This window comes from Lentinula edodes (assembly GCF_021015755.1).
Source record: "Lentinula edodes strain Le(Bin) 0899 ss11 chromosome Unknown C8R40scaffold_1, whole genome shotgun sequence".
In the NCBI taxonomy this organism is placed as follows: domain Eukaryota; kingdom Fungi; phylum Basidiomycota; class Agaricomycetes; order Agaricales; family Omphalotaceae; genus Lentinula; species Lentinula edodes.
The window spans coordinates 517912-535600 of record NW_025764307.1 but is presented as its reverse complement, the minus strand read 5'-3'; the positions used below and the strand labels follow the sequence as shown (position 1 = coordinate 535600).

At 46.5% G+C, this 17689-nt stretch overlaps 7 protein-coding genes across 7 annotated transcripts; 2 read left to right on the top strand and 5 right to left on the bottom strand.

Moving 5' to 3' along the window:
• Positions 1–8: 8 nt before the first annotated feature.
• Positions 9–2804, bottom strand: C8R40DRAFT_13855 (Alpha/Beta hydrolase protein). Its single transcript, XM_046234146.1, has 8 exons — positions 2203–2804; positions 2019–2149; positions 1706–1964; positions 1571–1651; positions 1366–1515; positions 1240–1311; positions 900–1186; positions 9–849 (listed from the first exon to the last, which is right to left on the bottom strand). Exons 1-8 carry the CDS (start codon positions 2429–2431, stop codon positions 64–66), a joined length of 1995 nt encoding a protein of 664 aa, XP_046092141.1. The 5' UTR covers positions 2432–2804; the 3' UTR covers positions 9–63.
• Positions 2605–4635, bottom strand: C8R40DRAFT_1138148 (peptidase M24A, methionine aminopeptidase). The gene is made up of 12 exons (XM_046229450.1): positions 4468–4635; positions 4272–4410; positions 3918–4216; positions 3719–3864; positions 3574–3670; positions 3384–3522; positions 3324–3332; positions 3256–3274; positions 3151–3203; positions 2994–3102; positions 2859–2939; positions 2605–2804 (listed from the first exon to the last, which is right to left on the bottom strand). Exons 1-12 carry the CDS (start codon positions 4580–4582, stop codon positions 2742–2744), a joined length of 1269 nt encoding a protein of 422 aa, XP_046092140.1. The 5' UTR covers positions 4583–4635; the 3' UTR covers positions 2605–2741.
• Positions 4636–4690: 55 nt separating this feature from the next.
• On the top strand, positions 4691–5422 carry C8R40DRAFT_1076305 (uncharacterized protein). The gene is made up of 3 exons (XM_046226920.1): positions 4691–4765; positions 4816–5039; positions 5098–5422. The coding sequence occupies exons 1-3, from the start codon at positions 4713–4715 to the stop codon at positions 5316–5318; spliced, it is 498 nt and encodes a 165-aa protein (XP_046092139.1). The 5' UTR covers positions 4691–4712; the 3' UTR covers positions 5319–5422.
• On the bottom strand, positions 5418–9211 carry C8R40DRAFT_1076303 (P-loop containing nucleoside triphosphate hydrolase protein). Its single transcript, XM_046226919.1, has 5 exons — positions 8508–9211; positions 7599–8458; positions 7184–7550; positions 5572–7130; positions 5418–5507 (listed from the first exon to the last, which is right to left on the bottom strand). Exons 1-5 carry the CDS (start codon positions 9157–9159, stop codon positions 5490–5492), a joined length of 3456 nt encoding a protein of 1151 aa, XP_046092138.1. The 5' UTR covers positions 9160–9211; the 3' UTR covers positions 5418–5489.
• Positions 9212–9282: 71 nt separating this feature from the next.
• C8R40DRAFT_1032523 (P-loop containing nucleoside triphosphate hydrolase protein) lies at positions 9283–14325 on the top strand (the record flags this gene model as incomplete). The annotated part of the gene is made up of 20 exons (XM_046223268.1): positions 9283–9449; positions 9497–9536; positions 9592–9747; positions 9803–9871; positions 9930–10175; positions 10230–11222; positions 11270–11378; positions 11434–11454; positions 11505–11776; positions 11824–12005; positions 12057–12237; positions 12288–12524; positions 12588–12881; positions 12937–13059; positions 13110–13142; positions 13197–13312; positions 13367–13508; positions 13542–13952; positions 14011–14150; positions 14202–14325. 20 exons carry the CDS (start codon positions 9283–9285, stop codon positions 14323–14325), a joined length of 4056 nt encoding a protein of 1351 aa, XP_046092137.1.
• An 840-nt stretch (positions 14326–15165) lies between these two features.
• On the bottom strand, positions 15166–15883 carry C8R40DRAFT_1064802 (uncharacterized protein; the record flags this gene model as incomplete). The annotated part of the gene is made up of 3 exons (XM_046225586.1): positions 15166–15202; positions 15247–15399; positions 15495–15883. The coding sequence occupies 3 exons, from the start codon at positions 15881–15883 to the stop codon at positions 15166–15168; spliced, it is 579 nt and encodes a 192-aa protein (XP_046092136.1).
• Positions 15884–16576: 693 nt separating this feature from the next.
• On the bottom strand, positions 16577–17615 carry C8R40DRAFT_1076290 (uncharacterized protein). Its single transcript, XM_046226918.1, has 2 exons — positions 17394–17615; positions 16577–17332 (listed from the first exon to the last, which is right to left on the bottom strand). The coding sequence occupies exon 2, from the start codon at positions 17224–17226 to the stop codon at positions 16729–16731; it is 498 nt and encodes a 165-aa protein (XP_046092135.1). The 5' UTR covers positions 17227–17332; positions 17394–17615; the 3' UTR covers positions 16577–16728.
• Between the last annotated feature and the right edge of the window lie 74 nt (positions 17616–17689).

Sequence of the window (17689 nt, the reverse complement as noted above, 5' to 3'; positions counted from 1 at the left end):
GTGTACTGTCATTATTGCGATACAATTTATAATCACAGAAGCAGGAGAAATGGCAGGTGGTGTTCATGAGCCTGAAAGAGGATATATGAACGTGCGATTAGCAGGGCCTGTGCTGGCCCAGTCTTGTACAAGAGAAGACAGATCTTGATGGCTACTCGCTCTTGATGAACGACGAATAGATGGCGAAGGTGGTAAACTATCTGTAGTGGACCAAGGAGGGGTCATGCGCATGAAAGTCCGATTCGGGAGGGTTGATGGTCCTGGATGTGGTACCTTGTTATTCGCTATAGTTATGCGGGGCGGAAGCCCAGACCGCCTTGAGTTGAGACCAGGTTGAGGGATATGTGTTTGCGACCTCGTCCGGGACTGTGTAGGTTTTTGAGGTGGGGCGACAGCCAATCTACGGGGATCGGAGAAAGCCGCACTGGAAGGTAAAGTGTCCGCACGGCGCCGAGTTGTTTTAGAAGGTACTGGTGCAACAGACAGTGACAACAGGGAAAACGGCGACAACATCCAGGAACGACGACTCCAACTCGCAAGTTCCTTAGGGGTTTTGCGAATGCGATTCTCTTCATCTGTATCGCTACTGGAATCCGTGGAAGTAGGCACTTCTGCGTCAATATTCCGTTCCATTTCTTCTATACCTGACGCAGTTTGCTGTCCATCTCCTCCAACCAAAATGGCTCTCTCACTCTCAATCTCGTTCCCAATAACCTTTTCGGCTTGTTCGCCGAGTTTATCAGGTACTTCGCTTCCAATTTGAGGTAATAATTTCCGAACAAACTCGCGGATAGAGGCGAACGACCGAGATGTGGCATCAAGGAATGGGTATAATTGAAAAACATGTATCTAAGAGAAACTCAGCCGTCACAGCGGTTAAAGACACTCCCAATACTCACAGCGTCCTGGTACAGTTCATGCCGCACTTCAACCCCAGCTAGAGAGGCCTTGTGAGCGAGCAATGTTATCTCATCTCTCAGGACTTCCGAGTCTCCTGCTTGTATAAGCAATGGCGGAAGGCCAGTAAAATCTCCGAACAAGGGACTCGCGTAAGGATGGGTCATGAATTGTTCCATGTTATCACCAAGATAGAGTGCGACGGGATTCAAATGATCATCTGGTGCAGGCATCGGAATAATGTCATAAGGTTCGTTGGAGTCCCAGGATTCACAACTCATGGTCAAGTCTACGAATTATATGTGTAAGAGTGACACCAATGGGATAGAGAGATACACTGACCGACCCATGGAGACATGAGAATCGCCGCTGAAGGTAATTCATATTCATTGTCGCGCAAGTACATCAACAGTGCTGAATTTTCGAATGAATGTCCACCCAGCAAATGTTATGAGAATTGAGACAGACCAAGGGTTAATCCTCCGCCAGCGCTGTCTCCTGCTAATATTATACTCGAAGGTGGAATATGCAGATCTTCGACAAGACGCATATAAGCGCTGACAGCGTCGTGTAACGGTCCAGGAAATCGAGTTTCGGGAGCCAAACGATAGTCCAAGGCTATACATGGTGAAGCGTTTAGTGGGCACGATATCACTCGGTGCGCAAGTCTCACCAAAGACTCTCGCGTCGGTGTATTTCGCAAGTGGGATAGTAATGGTTCGTTGAGCAGCAGCACAAGAGACATAATATGCACCTTGTAATATCACTATCAGGGAAAGGACAACCTGGAAAAAAGCAAGATGCCTACCTCCATGTATATAAAGGATCACCCTCTCTTTCCTCTTCTTTAGCTTCTCATTGGAGATCCGCGCCTTTTTCCATTGCCATGTTCGCCGACCGACCACCCATTCTCCCGTCAGCTCTCGATTCCCTGTCTCTTTCTGATCGCATTCCGCCAGTATGCCGCGTAAGTTGCGCTTGCGAACGTTGAATGTGACTGGAGATACTAGGGCATCGGAAGGGAGAGGCACCAGTCCCGCAAGACCCATTAGCAACCGGATGGTGGTCTAGAGATATCATCAGTATAAGAAATCTGATTGAAACATAGATATACAGCGTACAATGTCTACGAGATGACTGTGGCGATTGACGCCCTGCATGAGACTGTTGAGTATGGTCATCTCTATTCCCCATGATTTTTTCTTCGGACCCCATATTTGATGTGCGAGGACGGCTCCAGTAAGCTCGGTTGCTGTAAGCATTGATTAGATAGAATGTAAGGCGTCGCTAAGAGAGTACGCTAACCCTTAACTGCTGCAACGAAGCCGTACTTCCACAAGTACCAGAACCGAACTGGAGGACGCTCTTGAAGTTTGAGTTTCGGATCTGACCGAGCTGAAGGTGGTGCAACTCCGGGGGTTGTATAATGAAGAAGGATAGACGAAAGGGATTGTGGATCTTCGTGTAGATGTTTTACCTCTGGCGGTGGAAGAGGAGGAACGGATCTAGTCCACGAGAATGGCCACAGTAACATTGGGGAAAACAAAAGCAACTGATGAAAATATTTGAGGCAAAGGTCCAGTATGTGGCTAAGCACATGAAAGAAGGAACAACAATTATGCCATAGAGGTGGGGTAATAACAGAGTAACATTAGACACTACTGTAATAGGATGTGTTCAGATAATGTGGGGCTATACGCCGAAGGTCCGGGATCCGGGGATGTATGATCACACGCGTATCAGACAAGTATCACCCCTTCCATTGGTCGCTTTAGTCAAAAATGTGGAATGAAATACACGAAATATGTAGGCGGAGTAGTCCAGTACAAACACATGCTGATATCTCAATAGTCATCACCTCGACTGACCACCTCCTTTACCGTAGGTCGCAGGAGAATAGTGTGTTCCTAATGAGCAAGATGACTCAGTTTCTTTTCCATGCATGGAAACACCCAACTCACAAATTGGGCTGTCATGGACCCCAATTGATCACAAAGCGGTGGATAATCTTGTACAATTCCTTGTTGTACTAGATGATTTAACTTTTTCAAGTTCCGTCAGCGCGCATATCGTCTCAAGAGAATAAATCTACTAACAGCAAGCAAATACTTCGTTTCGCCGGCCCGATCTAGATATCGTCGACAGAAGGGGAGTGTACCGAAATTCTTGTCAATGCTTTTGAGAAGTGACTTCGCGCTGGTTAATCTAGGAAACGGATAAGCTTTGGGTCGAGTACACCTGAAATTCACAAACCTCAACGGAACCCTGGGTGCGTCTACGATCTTGGCATAATGTGAACAATCTCCCTAAAAATGATTGTTAACAATGTTACGGGCTGCAAGAGTTCAAACGAATTACGCTATCCACAACGTGCCCTCTTTGAATGATTAATAACTATTGCGAGTGAGTATGAATCGATATCTCACCTTCCAGTGCTGGAAAATTTGGATTAGTTCCCAACCTATGGCTCAGGTCGAAAAACTTGCCTGCCAAAAGTCTCAATCGCAAAGTATTCACCCTCCTCCATCTTGGTCATGTCGTCAGTTTTGATCTGCATCACAGACTTTCCTCCATGTATGTTGTAGAGTCCGATGGAATGTCCGCTGAGGTTCTGAATAGTCTTTACTAAAAGTGCAATCATTAAAAACACAAGAAAACTTTGCAAGTTTGTGATACCTGGAAGTATCTTTCCTCCAACTTCAACTTCATACGACTCCATGGTCTCTTGGATGTAGCCACCGAGTTCCCCTAGCCGAACATCGATCCCTGCTTCCTAGAGACTGATCAGCAGCTTTCCCGGTCACGTTAAGAATCACCTTACCCGGACTCCAGTATTTGTTGCGTCTTTTACAGACTCCAAAAGCTTGTCATATGTGTGATCGAATGTGAGAGTAAAGGCCGAATCCAGAATGCGACCTTTGACATGCACACCAAAGTCCACTTTTAAGACATCTCCTTGCTTCAGTACTGGGACCTTCAATCAGCGCCGAATACAACCATGCAAAGGTGCAGTAACACACCGGTAGTGTCTCCGGCGTTCGGAGTATAATGCGCAGCGCAATTGTTGATACTGACACCGGTAGGAAAGCCAACTCCGGATTCCAGACCATTTTCTTCTACCAGCGAACGAGTACCATTCTCAATATTCTCAACAATATCTATCATGGACATCCCAGGCTTGATGTGCTTTCGTGCATGAGCACGAACTTGACGGTGAACTTCGGCTGCTCGTCGGATATTCTGGTAGGTTGTTTGGGGATCCTCGCTTGCCAGTTTCTCGAGGTATCGCTTCTCCTCTGATGTAGTTCTCCATGCATTACTGGTATTTGGATTTGATTGATTAGTGATTTCGAGAAAGAGGATAAGTATCTCACTCGTCTTTATATGGTTGAAGCTCTCCTTCGGGATATACATTGGTAGGAAAAAGCTTTGACAAGCCAATGCGGGGAGGATCGGACTGTTCTGCCTTCTTTTTCTTGGGCTTTTTCTTCTTCTTCTTCTTCTTTGCGTCACCTTTGTAGGGCTCTGTTAGTATCATCGGATGGATGGGGAGTAGAAACAAATTCGAACCTGTTCCAGCAGGGTCTATTTCTGCAACGTCGTCCTCGCCATCGTCATTATCCTCAATGACTTGCGAAGGCTCTTTTCCGTTGAGATCCTCCTTGGGATCAGCAGTCACGGTCATAGTTGGTACTTGAGCTTGAGCTTGAGGCACTCCGGTAGTTCTCAGGCGCTACAGTCACGCACGAAGTCACCCTAAGACTTAAGTCACTTATTAGACCTGAGTGACAGTCACAAATGCTTTGACCGTCGCCATGACTAGCACGGCTTCCAATAGTCCCGCTCTCACCGTACTCACTCGCGACGAGTACGTTCTCTTCAACCCTCCCCTTCTCTGTCCTCGCTGAATTATCCTAGTATTTCTATCGCTACTCGCGCTGCGGACAAATTTATACAGCTGTATTATGCCACCTACGATTCCCCATCTCGACTCTCAGATCTACCAAATTTTTACCGCCCCGTTTCCTCCTTGACATGGAATGGGAAACCCCTACAGGGTCCAGATGGCCTCCGTTCGCTGATCGAGAAAATGCCTCCTACCAAACACGAAATGCAATCTTTTGATTGCCACCCAATACCAGGTTACTTCTCTTAATCTCTAATAGGTCTGTTCGCATTTTAATTATCCTCATCTGTCAGGTTCCACACCGCCTTCACTTCTCGTTACCGTGTCTGGAACTGTTGTTCACGGTAAACCAGCTCAGATCGCGCCTGGTCAACGTACAAAGTCAGTTGAAGGGCAAGCGCGAGTGTTTTCGCAGACCTTTATGCTCGTTCCTGATTCTGCCGCTGCACCTTCGCAGCCGGGAGAGCCTGCCAAATACTACATTGGCGCAGATGCTCTGAGATTCGTTGGCTGACAACACGCTTCTTGTATGTTTATTCACTATGTTTATTCATCACACAATGTCGATTATCACTTACAGTATCTCAATTGTAGTATTGCTTTTCCAGATGATACTGGTTCATTTCCCATTCTTCAATTACGACTACAATATACATGATAGATACATCCACCCAAACCAGGTGCTTTAACCGAATGTCTGACTCTACAATGAAAACAAAAGAACATTAGTAAAGCATTCCAAGCGGAACTGTCAACAAATAACATACCGAACGAGCACTCCTCTTGACCTTTGACAACCGCCATTCATCCTCTTTCTCGTACTTGTTGTACAATGGCTCAATTTTCTCTTGTCTCTTCCGCTTACTGATCTTGTTGGCATCTGCCACTTTGAAGAATTGGGGTGCTACTTCTACAAGCCACTTCGGCTCTACAGCAGTAACGTTGTGGCAGTACTCCCTCGTTGTCAAGACCAGCTCATGATATATGAGCCATTCAGGATTCCGGTTAAAGAGGGCTGAAGAAGGATGTATGTATACAGGAGTTCCTTCCACGAGTGTCTTGTATCCTTCTTGGGGGTCCTTCTTCGCAGCGTGTCGGAAAAAGCCAGAACAAATTGCGCGACGCACTTTGTTGAAGTCTCGGCCAGCAGAAAGGATATCATGTTTATATCGATCCATGATTCCCAACAACTGCTTCCTCACATCCTGCGCACGACGCATGCTTCGCGCTTGAATGAAGTTCTCGTAGCACCAAGGATTGGAGAAACTGGCGTTCTTCCATCCGTTGTAGACAGTAAGTAAGGTAAGATGGTCACCTTCTGGTTGATGGAACTTGGCTTTCTTCGAGTCAGCCTGACCCTGTTTCTCCTTTGGTCGATAGAAGACGCTTTGGACAGAAAGCATGGCGACAATAGATAAAATCTCTTCCGAGCAGCCTAGCTCGACGGATGCAATTAGCATCTTGGCTAGTGGTGGATCCCCAGGGAAATCGGCCATTTTTCTTCCTAACCTTGTGAGAAGACCCTCGTCATCTAGGGCGGAGAGTGCGTATAAAGATTCCAACGCCGTGAGCATAGTCGGTGCAGGAGGGGGGTCCATGAAGTCGAAGCTGAGCAGATCATTGATGCCCATTGCTTTGAGTTGCAGAATAGTCGAGGCCAAGTTCGTTCGCTGGATATCGGGAATCGAGTTGGGTAACATCTCATTCCGAAAAGCGGCCTCCGTATATAAACGGTAGCATTTACCTGGCCCTGTACGCCCCGCACGACCCGACCTTTGCCGGGCTTGTGCCTGCGATATAGGCATAACAACCAACGAATCCATGCCCAGCCTCGGATCATAAGCACTCTGTTTAGAAAACCCAGGATCGATAACATAATAGATAGCAGGTATTGTCAAACTCGTCTCAGCTACGTTTGTGGCGATGACGACCTTTCGTGCTCCTGGAGGAGTCGTGTCAAAGACTCGAGACTGAACTTCTGATGGAAGAGCGGAATAAATGGGCAGGATGAGAAGCTCAGGAACTTTGGGTCCCAGAGCTTTCATGCGCTCGTAAAGGATTTCACAAGCGGTATCAATCTCTTCTTGTCCAGTTAGAAAAAGAAGTATATCGCCTGGGGGTTCCGAAAGGTGTATTTGCATTACTGTGATAAGGGAGGCGTCGAGATAATCGGTTTCAGGTTCCTTGGTATAGAGAATCTCCACAGGAAATGTACGACCGGGGATAGTGAAGATTGGGCAACCATAAAAATACTTGGAGAATTTTTCGGCATCCAAGGTGGCCGATGTCACAATGAGCTTTAAATCAGGCCGCCGCTTAACTGCCTCTGAACGAAGGGAACGTTGAGTAGATTGTTGGAAGAGAGGTTGTGTGACTTACTCTTCATCAGACCAAAAAGGACATCGGTAGCGATTGTACGTTCGTGTGCTTCATCTAACATTATCACCGAGTACTGGTTGCAGAGAGGGTCGATGAGACATTCACGCTGCAGCATCCCATCTGTCATATACTTAATCCGAGTTTCCGGGCTTGTACAGTCCTCAAAACGGATGGTGTACCCCACTTCCTGACCTAGTCGACATCCGACTTCTTCGGCCACACGTTTTGCAACGGACATAGCAGCGACACGACGAGGCTGCGTACATCCGATACGACCGTGGTCAGCGTATCCTGCTTCAGCAAGGTACTGGACCATCTGAGTGGTTTTTCCGGATCCGGTGTCGCCGACAACGATGAGGACTTGATGCTATAACTTAAATCAGTACCCCTTTGATGTAAATCATCGATCGCGTACCTCTTCAATGGCTTTGAGCAATGGATCTCGTAATTTGAAGATGGGCAATCTCTTTCTTTGGTCTTGTATGGAGAGAGTTGTGATTTCTCCATACGTTGTGGCTTTATTGAAAGTTTCTTGCTTCCAAGATGGAACCTCTCCGGCCTTCTGCCCCTTCAAGTGACCTCTCATATCCTGAGCAAATACCCTCTCCCCTTCCTTTGCCATTGGATCCAACCAAGGTGAACTGAAATCCCGAGCTTCCGAGTCAGCTTGATCATTTGCCTCCTGTTGTCTGAGCTCCCGGCGTTCTTTAGCTAAGGAAGCACCAGCAAGGGCCGCTCGATTCATAGAACCATCAGGAGCTTTGACGATTTTGACAGGGCTCAATTCGAGGGTCTTCTTGGTCTGACCAGCCAGGAACGGCGGCTCATCCTCTCGTATTTCAACATCTAGTTCCTCTTCAATTTCTGCGTGTGCCATAGGATTGCTAAAATCTTCGTCAAGGTCTGGGTACTCTGATGCGTCAAGAGCACCAGAAGAAATGAGTTGTTTGATTTCCCAGCGCTCCGGAGACGTGAGGCGCTTCGCAGATCTAACAGGACCCTCAAGGATCTTAGAATTGAGGGGAAGCGCGTTGGCACCGGAAGAAGATATCCGTGCTGCCCTAGTGCGTTCCTCCTCTATTTCGGCTTCGGATTTGATTCGTAAGTGAGGCGTGAGGTCCCGACCCGTAGCTTGATCAACATCTTTCATCGAAAGACTGATTCTGCTTCCAGCAACGCTCATGACTTTTACTTGCACATTCTGACCTCTACTAAGCAGATCTGATGCGGAGTTCGCTCGTGCTCCAGTTTGTATATTGGATACATGAACCATGCCTAAAAACGATCAGTTTAAACAAGAAATTACTATAGAGTGAACACACACCTTCGACACGACCCGCGACACCTTCTAAAGTGACGAAAGCACCAAAATCTTTCAAACCGGAAACTCGACCACTATATATTTTAAAGAGGATGGGTCTCTCGTCCTGAGATGGCCGCCCATTCCTTCCTCGGCGGTCATAATCTCTCCCGCGAACAGGACTGGGAGTACGTCTTCGCGGAGGAGGAGACCTGTCTCGTCTTTGCCGTTTCGGAGACCGTTCCAGCTGTGAAGGACGCTTCTTGCCAGAAACCAAGTCACCGAGTTCCTTCAAAAAGACGTCGTCCGATACTGCTTCTTGTTCATGATCCTTCATGGAGAGTCCGGGAAACATTCGCTTCTTCTTCTCCTGCTCCGTTAACTCCCCATCGCCCTTCGGCACGGCTTCTCCATCGGACGACACTTTCTTTTTGTGCTTGGGATGCATACTGAGAATGAGTCTGTCGACATTTTCAATGAATGAGTCTGGAAAGTCGGCCCCGACGCTCTTTAGCTTGTCCTTGAATTCAGTTAGACTTTTGTTGGCCTGGTCATGAAGTGAGATTACAAATTCCGCGAGTACTTTGTCATTTATCCCTGTGTGATTGTCAATCTCCTGTGTAATTTTGGAGACCAGCGAAAGGTATTCTAGGTTGTAAATGTCGGAATTGGCCATCCAGATGGAGAGTGCTGGTGAGAGTACCAAGGATAGTCTGACGCAACGAACGTGACCTGTTGTTACTTCGAGTCAATTTCTTTCTGGTTTGTTTTGAATTATCACTGATATGTATATAACTCGATGCCTCCTCGCAAAGGAATAGTCAAGTCAGGAAATGCTGGGAATTCCTCAAAATCTAGCGGAAAGGAGACGATTGCGGCTGGACGAGCTCCCGAAGCTGCAGCTTTGAGCGAAAAATCACTTTTTCCTCCAGGCTCCAAATATCCTGCCAGTTTATTGCATGAGCGGTATGTGACGATTAATTTCCTAGTTCTCATAAACCTTAGATCCCTAGATGCCAGAAAAATGGATGGGAGAAACCGATCATAGATATTGTCAGTGTTTTACCAGTCACTTTGATAGTACACCTCAGTGATTCGAGCACCGCAGAGAAAGAATGCCGCTGGATGGTTCTTTGTCGTTACGCTTAGCAGATATAACAAAAAGAGAGAGAAAGAATCTGTCCGCTTCGAACCCCATCCCCCATATTTTCGTCCGTCTCCGCTCGAAGCCCGCCACTGGGGTGCTACTTATGCTTTATACCGAGTTCGTGCTGAACTTTTCAACGCAACTGTGTCTCAATAGATGCCCTGCTGAACAGTTCTCGAATTCCCTTCAACTAAATCGTGTTTTACCGCGAGGTCCCTCTGACTATTGGAACGAGTTGGCGGTGATTATGCTCTTCACATTGTGGATACTTTTGCAATTTACTCACTTGAGCATGCAAGGCGGAACATAAGCAAGCTCCAGAGCATATGGATTGGATGTACAATGCGGATCCCTTTGCTGCACGGAAACAAGTCGATGAGAGACAGGCACGAGCCGCTGAAAAACGTGCACAGACGGTATCAAGTGCGGAGTCGGGTGAGAATTCCCGCAAAGGTGCTGCCTCAGCTTCTGGTGAATTTTCCCAAGCGCCAGAGGTTAGAATGGCATTAGCTCTACGTGATCAAGTTGAAGAGGCTGTGAAGCAGGTCCGAGTCGGCACTACAGATATTATGGAAGATACTCTAACGATCTACCTGCAGGGATTATCCATGTTTTCTGGATATGATACGACAAGAACAGAAGAACCCTTGACAATAGACGCAGATAATGCCGAAAATATTATGCAACAATTGACGCATCTTGGGTTCAAGTCTGCTCAGGCTCGAAAGACAGTTGAATTTTTGTCGAAGCCTTCACCTATGACAGAGAGATTATTGAGCATGCTCTCACCCCTCGACGCTTCTATCGAGTACCTAGTCCTTCATTTACCAGAAGAGGCTCTGCCTGAGCGTTTCCTTCCATCCATCAATTCATCTAATCCCTTTGTCACCGGAGTGCATTCTGGTCGTGACAACCTGAAGGCTCGCTGGACGGCTGAGAGAGCCATCAAGGAGGCTGGATGGCCTGTACACCTCGTTAAAGAGTTCATGGATGCCCAATATATAGACGACTGGAATTCTCTGATCGCAATGCTCGGGAAAAAACTCATCGGCGACGATAGCCCAGTTGACAAGGCGGACGAAAATGACGAGTGCTTCCCTATTGATGCACAAGAGGCGGAAGCATTCGGGGGACATTTTGAAGATCCTAACCACCTTGTTATGCCCATGTTCAGTGCGCCAGTGACATTACATGTTCTGTTCTTGAGCGGATCGTATCCCCGTCGTGCATACGCCCCGATGTATATTACAGGGCCCTCGATACCAGGCTATGTCCGGCTCCACCTGTTATCTTGCCTTCTCTTGGCCGTCAAGGATCCAGAATTTCTACAGGACGATGAAGGATTCTGCTCTGCTGCAATGCGGTGCTTAGAAGACGTATGGGCGAAAGTTGAAGATCAAGGACCTCCTGATTTGCTCGAGGTTTTGCAACATGTCATTCCTTCACCTATCACCTCCTCCAAACCTACAGCAGTTCCAGCGAATACGCCAGTAAGAACGAAAAAGGAAATTGAGCACAATACAAAGAAGCGAGACACGAGAAGTAGTGAGCAAATCAAAGTAGATTTTGACCAGATCTGCCAGAGTGAAAAGGTAACCTTTGTTTGCCTCTTTGGGAGCCCATCTCATACTTTTCCCAGTATTGCCAAATACTTTCTGAACGAAAAAAATTGCCCTCTTTCTCAGTCGAAGCGCAATTCTTGAATTTACTTGAGTCAAACCAAGTCGTAGTGGTAGTGGGAGAAACAGGTTAGGAACTTCAGCTCAAAACGATTCAACCCCATCTGACGCATATTGGGCAAAGGTTGCGGGAAAACTACTCAGTGTGAGTAAGAACGTGAATAGATAGCGTGGAGGCTGAAAACAGCTCTACAGTACCTCAGTTCATTCTTGACTCGTTGATCAAGTCGCACGAAGGCTCCGGCGCTTCCATTTTGGTAACTCAGCCTCGAAGGTTATCGGCGATCGGAGTGGCCAAACGAGTTTCTGCAGAGCGATTGGATGATGGCTCCGTTGGATACGCTATACGCGGGGAAAGCAATTGGTCTCAAAAAACCAAACTGCTGTTTTGTACTACCGGAGTGGTATTGCGCCGTCTGAGCTTAGGCGATAGACTGGAGGATGTGACACATATTGTAGTAGACGAGGTATGCAATCCAGTCTCGCAACATACAACTTGGTCAATTTGCCTCAGGTTCACGAGCGCTCTGTTGATGGCGACTTTCTTCTTTTGGAGCTGAAGGAATTACTCAAGCGCAAATCACGAATCAAAGTCATACTTATGTCCGCAACTATCAATCATGAAATCTTCATACGGTACTTCGACGGAGCACCGCTTATCACTATACCTGGCTTTACCCACCCAGTTACAGACAGGTATGTGGCAGTCAAGTTAATTCGATCGTGATGACAGCAACATCATTATAGATATCTGGAAGACTTTATACAAGAGCTAGATTACCAGCCTCAGTCTGCTGGAAGGCACATGAAAGGGGCGGACAAGATTCGGGATTTTGATGAGGACGAGGACGCGAAGTCACTAGGTTTAAACAAGAAAAGTATTTCCGTGCTTCAAACACTTACTCGCTCCAATTCCATTGATTACCGGGTCAGCCTTCTTTTGAGCACAGTTGTAAATCTTTCTGAAGAATTTTCCAGCTTATAGCTGCTCTCGCGAGCCACATAAAGGCAACCTCTCAGAAGCGCGGTGGAATACTCATATTCCTTCCAGGCGTACAAGAAATACGCCAATGCATAGATGCTTTACTTGGAGAGTCTATGAAAGATGATGCGTTATTACTGCCCCTGCATGCGAATCTATCAAGTGCGGAACAAATGAAGGTCTTCGTAAGAACCTCGAAGTGGAAAATAATTGTCGCAACCAACGTAGCAGAGGTGTGTGAATATGTTTAACAAATAGCTGGACAATGCTAACCTGGATTTCTGGATGCTTCACAGACCTCCATCACAATTGACGATATACTCTATGTGGTAGACGTGGGGAAAGTTAAAGAGGTTCAATATGATCCAGAGGCCAATATCTCGAAATTAGTTGAGACATGGGTCACTCGAGCCGCTGCCCGACAAAGAAGGGGCCGAGCGGGACGTACACAACCGGGTACTTGCTACAAACTCTACACACGAAAACAGGAGGAAAACATGGCAAAGTATGCAGTTCCCGAAATTCTTCGTGTACCGCTTGAGGCTGTTTCGCTGGCCGTCAGAGTCATGCGTCCAGAAGGGGATGTTAAGGTAGACCAGTCCGCTTAAAGAAATTCTACCTGATACATTGGGATCTTGTCATCAGCATTACCTTGCACAAGCTATCGACTCCCCGGAAACGAACGCAATGGATACGGCTTGGTCGACATTGAAAGAGTTGGGTGCTCTGGATGAACAAGGGATGCTAACACCGCTGGGGCACCATATTGTACGTCCAGTTACTCATTGAAATGTAGCATTACATTCACAGTCACGCAGTCTATGCTTCCAATCGATATACGATTAGCCAAGGTCGGCAACAATCATTTCAGGTTAATGTATCTCTCACTAAATAAAAGGGTCTAGATGCTCATCCTTGGCACCATCTTTCGTTGTCTCGGCCCCATGCTCACTATCGCAGCTTGTTTATCATCAAAGCCTCTCTTCGTTAGCCCAATGGATAAAAGGGAGGACGCTGCTCAGTGCGCCCAGGCATTTCTTTACATATGCTCACCTCTCAACCCTACTAAATTTAGAGCTCGAGCTCAATTTTCCAAAGGTAATAGCGATCTGCTAACCGACATGAATGCATTCAATGAATGCTTGCGCCTGACCTCTGGTGGAAAATCGCAGAGTGCTGTGAGACAGTTCTGTGAAAAGGCAAGTGAAATAAATGCAGTCGATGCTCTGCACAACGTTAACGTGTAATAGAATTTTATCTCTCAATCAACATTACGAGAAATTTCAACCCTTCGCCGTGATTATCTAGGTCCTCTTGTAGCTATAGGCTTTGTCCCTTTTGACTCCACACCTAGTTCCCCAGGGCTGAACGTCAATAGCTCTGAGGAGAATTTGTTAAAAGCTCTGATTCTAGGAGGGCTATGGCCTAGAGTTGCTCGTGTTCATCTTCCAAAATCAGCCATCAAATTTGACAAAGTGCAAGGTGGAACGGTACAACGAGAAAACACTGCAAAGGAGTTCAAAATATTTGACATCCAAGAAGGAAGGGTATTCCTTCACCCTTCAAGCGTGCTTTTTGGACATGCGAGTTGGAAATCGCCGTTTATTGCTTACTTCCAGAAATCCCTGACCACCAAGATTTTTCTAAGGGATGTGACAGAGGTTCGTTATCTTAAATTCGCCTCTTGATTTTTTTGCTTAGTACGGACGGCATAACCAGGTTCCAATCTGGAGTATCCTATTGTTTGGTGGACCGATATCAATCAATCATGTCAGCGGTGGATTGACTGTAAGCACGAGAGACAGCACGGTCAAGATCAGAGCTTGGCCCCGCATAGGAATATTAGTGAATCACATACGGTTCGTTATACACCAGGATAATTGACCTACGCTGATTGTGAAGCTACTTAGACACCTTTTGGAAGCGAAACTTCGAAAGTGCATAGAAGATGGGACCATGCTCAATGAAGGGTATGATGAACCGACCATTGGCGCAATATTGATGTTACTCAAAAACGATGGAATGTCTGATTAGAATAACATCTCCTTGAGATTAGAGTAGATAGATAGATGTGAGAATACACGGCGCCATCAGCAAACTGGCAGTGGATCGAGTATGTAAAGCAAAGACGATCATGAGCGCTTGAGGGGCAACATCAAACCAAGTTCACCAGCAACATGAAAAAAGTCGCTCTCTCGTTTGCGCGGTTGAAACGCCCGCGAGCTCCTCGGAACCTCTGCTTTCGAGCCTTCCTTCAGGATTGAGTCTGTATGGGACATTTCCGGCAAGAGACCTAAGCTGCTAGCAATGCGCAGGAAATCTTCGCGCCTCGCAGATTGTTTAGTCTGATTAGACTTTCTTTCGGCCTCCAAGCGTGATTGTTCTGATGTTAACTGGGAAGGAACGGAGGAAGGAGATTGAATTAAACGGCTTGGTTGGGATTTTGCTTCTGGAGAGGAAGAAATATGACATCGTTCATGGGATACCATGAACCAAGCAGGTTTAACAGGCATATAAACCTCAGGGCATTGACCAAATATACATAACACTTTCTCCCATATTTTTCGCACCCGAGGCATGGTGTTTCCAGAGAAATGATACAGAGAGTTTCCCCCTGCTATCGCACTCAGGAGCTGCTCAACAGTTTGACGAGATTGCGAGAGGTCGATGTCCATTCTCATCGAGATGGGAGGGTGAAGGTGTCGAGAGATGTGGCGCAGAAAAAGGGAACAGAAAGGAGTATTCAAGAGTGTATTTTTGAATGATGGGTTACTAGCGATACTGTGTAGAATGAGGTTGATAAAACAGTCTTGAATACTGAAACCACTGGCGGGAGATTGCGGAAAAATAGTAGGGGTCTGTCCAAGTGAAAGGCTAGAAGAATACTCCCGATATTGTGGACTTGGTGCATCTTCAATGAGTATACATGTCTTTTCCAGTTTTGTATGCACGTACGAGTCATTCAACATTAAGTCGACAACATCAGAAAGATCTTGGTATGTATTCTCTGCTAACACATCTGACAAGGTTTCCCACCACAATCCTTTTCCGGATTTGATGATTCGGACAAGGCAGTCAATGGCTAGAATAGACAAGTCATCGTTGGAACTGTAAATAACACCGGTTAAAAGACGATCGACTACAGGCAACACACAGAAGGTAACAGTTGGACTGACACACATCACCTACAATCAATGACTTACCTAGAGAACCCAAGGATGTCAAAGCAGGCATCGAATATTTCATTGCGTGATTCTCGAGGTAGATTAATTTCAAGGGTGAGTGATGTGAGCCTCTTTTGAATGAAGCCGGGGCCCAGATAATTCCACGCTTCCCGACGCATATGAGGAGAGTACCGATATGATAGGATCGACAAAGGCATGCATTGAAGCCCTAAGCGGAACTCGCGACACAAGTTTGTCAAAGGGTGACTACTGCATATTGGCCCAATTCGCCATACGATATCCATAACAGACGCAAAGACTCCTGGCTCGACCTGACATAATTGCAAGCAGAAGTTCAGAAACGAGCGCTCAGGATGCGGTAGTGTTTGCTCTGAATGTGAAGTATATTTGCCAAATCCTGTATACATTTTGGACCCTGAAGACGAGCTACCGTGCAGGCATAATCAGGCATAATCAGGCATAATCAGTCACCGTAGTTTAGAACGGGTTCAGAAGGTGTTTACAGGATTTACCATTCTTTCCAAAGTTCTCTCAACAGCATTGTCAATTCGCCCGAAATTTTATGCCATTCTTGTTGCCAAGTGATCAACAATTGCCTCGTCAGTTGAGCAACTTGTTCACGCCCGATCTGGAGAGAAAGTACTTGCAAGGCTCTGTGTCTTGAAAAACCATCATAGGACATGCCAGGCCTGAATGGATTTTGTTCAAGGTGAGCTCGCAGTAGAATGTTTAGTGACAGACCTAGAAACTTCTATGAGAACATTATAGTCATCATCGGGGACAAATTCATGATTTCTGTGAGGAAATCTGGTTTGAATATCGAGGAGACGTCGATTCACAATGTGTGCGTCGATCCGGCGAACAGCGAAAGAGCCAAGGGAGTGAAAGAAATGGGCAGTCGTACTTCCAAGGCCTGCAGGCTGCGAGACAGATGTGCCTTCGCTGGTCGTGGAAGAGTTGGTATATGAAATATGACAAGATGTGAGTAATGGCCGTGGTGAAGGCATGGCGCAAGCACATCTACAGGAATCCACTGCCACATAGTGACATACGCCATATTATCGTGTACTGTATTCAGCCAAATTTCAATAAAGTGATACATACTATACGAGTTTATTCAATCAACCGTTGTTACATGCAACCACACAGTATAGTACTCAGAATACAGCCATAGAAATTCCGGGGCGTCAGCTTGCCATGGAAGGAAATTGAGTTAAACAGTACACGATAGCAGTGTTGGTTACAGAGAAAATCAGGAGTAGGGGAGCATACTGGGCGATTTGATGACCGGCGTCCTGACACTAGGGCGGCGGTATAGTGGATCTAGGGGATGCGGATCGCATGTAGGTCGAAAATATGAAGGAGGCTGGAAGAGCGGCTTGGGCGTAATAGGGTATGGATATGGCGATTTTGTCTTCTGCGTTTGATGAGTCTTCATCGAGTCCATTGAAGTGGCGGAAGGATACCGATGTCCATCTTGACTCGATAAGTTTAGTTGCCACGTTTTTTCTTCAGAATCAAGGATCATCTCTTCTACGCCTCGTCCAGAATTCTTCCTACCACACATATCTCTCACAAATCCCCACCAGGACTCGAAAAAAACAGTCAAAAGAATCATACTTGCAATTGACGCGATCACAATCAACCCGACTCCGATTACTTTCCATTCCTTGTCTCCGTGGATAGATATAGAACTGAGCGAGTTATCATAGTTCGTAGGCGAGGCCGTTGGTTCGAAATACGAAGACATACTTGACGACGTTAGGACATTGGTTGTGGTCGCAAGCGAAGTACTAAACGTGATAGGAAGCGGAGGAAGCGTGCCAATTACAGAGTGTGTTTCATCGTCTTCACCACTGGTGGATATCGATGAGCCGCTTTGGTGTTTTTCTGTTCCGCCAGCGGACAGAGAGGTACCTGAAGTCGTTGTTGGGTTCAGTTTTCCTGTATCAGTTTCGAATCTTGAAGTGGAAGATAGCAGACTGCTATCAGAGACGGGAGTGGGGCCAAACAGCGGTGAAAACTCGAATCGCCTAGTTTTGAGCAATGCCGAACTTCGATTAAGCGGATGAGAAATAGCAGTTTGTGAGCGGAAAATAAACACAGCGAGAAGGAAGAGAGAATAATTTCGCATAGCCCAAGGCACGATATATAACACGGAGAACGTATCTATAGAAACTTTCAACAAAAAGAGGTCTACCGGCTAGTCTAGA

Coding starts and splice junctions, on each gene's coding strand:
- C8R40DRAFT_1138148 (XM_046229450.1), bottom strand. CDS start 4,582: ATGACCGTGACTGCTGATCCCAAGGAGGATCTCAACGGAAAAGAGCCT. Junction 2,940..2,993: donor AAACGAAGTATTTGCTTGCT/GTTAGTAGATTT, acceptor AACTTGAAAAAG/TTAAATCATCTAGTACAACA. Junction 2,805..2,858: donor GGTCCATGACAGCCCAATTT/GTGAGTTGGGTG, acceptor CTTGCTCATTAG/GAACACACTATTCTCCTGCG.
- C8R40DRAFT_13855 (XM_046234146.1), bottom strand. CDS start 2,431: ATGTTACTGTGGCCATTCTCGTGGACTAGATCCGTTCCTCCTCTTCCA. Junction 1,965..2,018: donor ACAGTCATCTCGTAGACATT/GTACGCTGTATA, acceptor TGATATCTCTAG/ACCACCATCCGGTTGCTAAT. Junction 1,312..1,365: donor TGGCGGAGGATTAACCCTTG/GTCTGTCTCAAT, acceptor TCGAAAATTCAG/CACTGTTGATGTACTTGCGC.
- C8R40DRAFT_1076303 (XM_046226919.1), bottom strand. CDS start 9,159: ATGGCCAATTCCGACATTTACAACCTAGAATACCTTTCGCTGGTCTCC. Junction 8,459..8,507: donor TGTCGCGGGTCGTGTCGAAG/GTGTGTGTTCAC, acceptor GATCGTTTTTAG/GCATGGTTCATGTATCCAAT. Junction 7,131..7,183: donor CCTTTTTGGTCTGATGAAGA/GTAAGTCACACA, acceptor CCCTTCGTTCAG/AGGCAGTTAAGCGGCGGCCT.
- C8R40DRAFT_1076290 (XM_046226918.1), bottom strand. CDS start 17,226: ATGTCTTCGTATTTCGAACCAACGGCCTCGCCTACGAACTATGATAAC.
- C8R40DRAFT_1076305 (XM_046226920.1), top strand. CDS start 4,713: ATGACTAGCACGGCTTCCAATAGTCCCGCTCTCACCGTACTCACTCGC. Junction 4,766..4,815: donor ACCGTACTCACTCGCGACGA/GTACGTTCTCTT, acceptor GAATTATCCTAG/TATTTCTATCGCTACTCGCG. Junction 5,040..5,097: donor TGATTGCCACCCAATACCAG/GTTACTTCTCTT, acceptor CTCATCTGTCAG/GTTCCACACCGCCTTCACTT.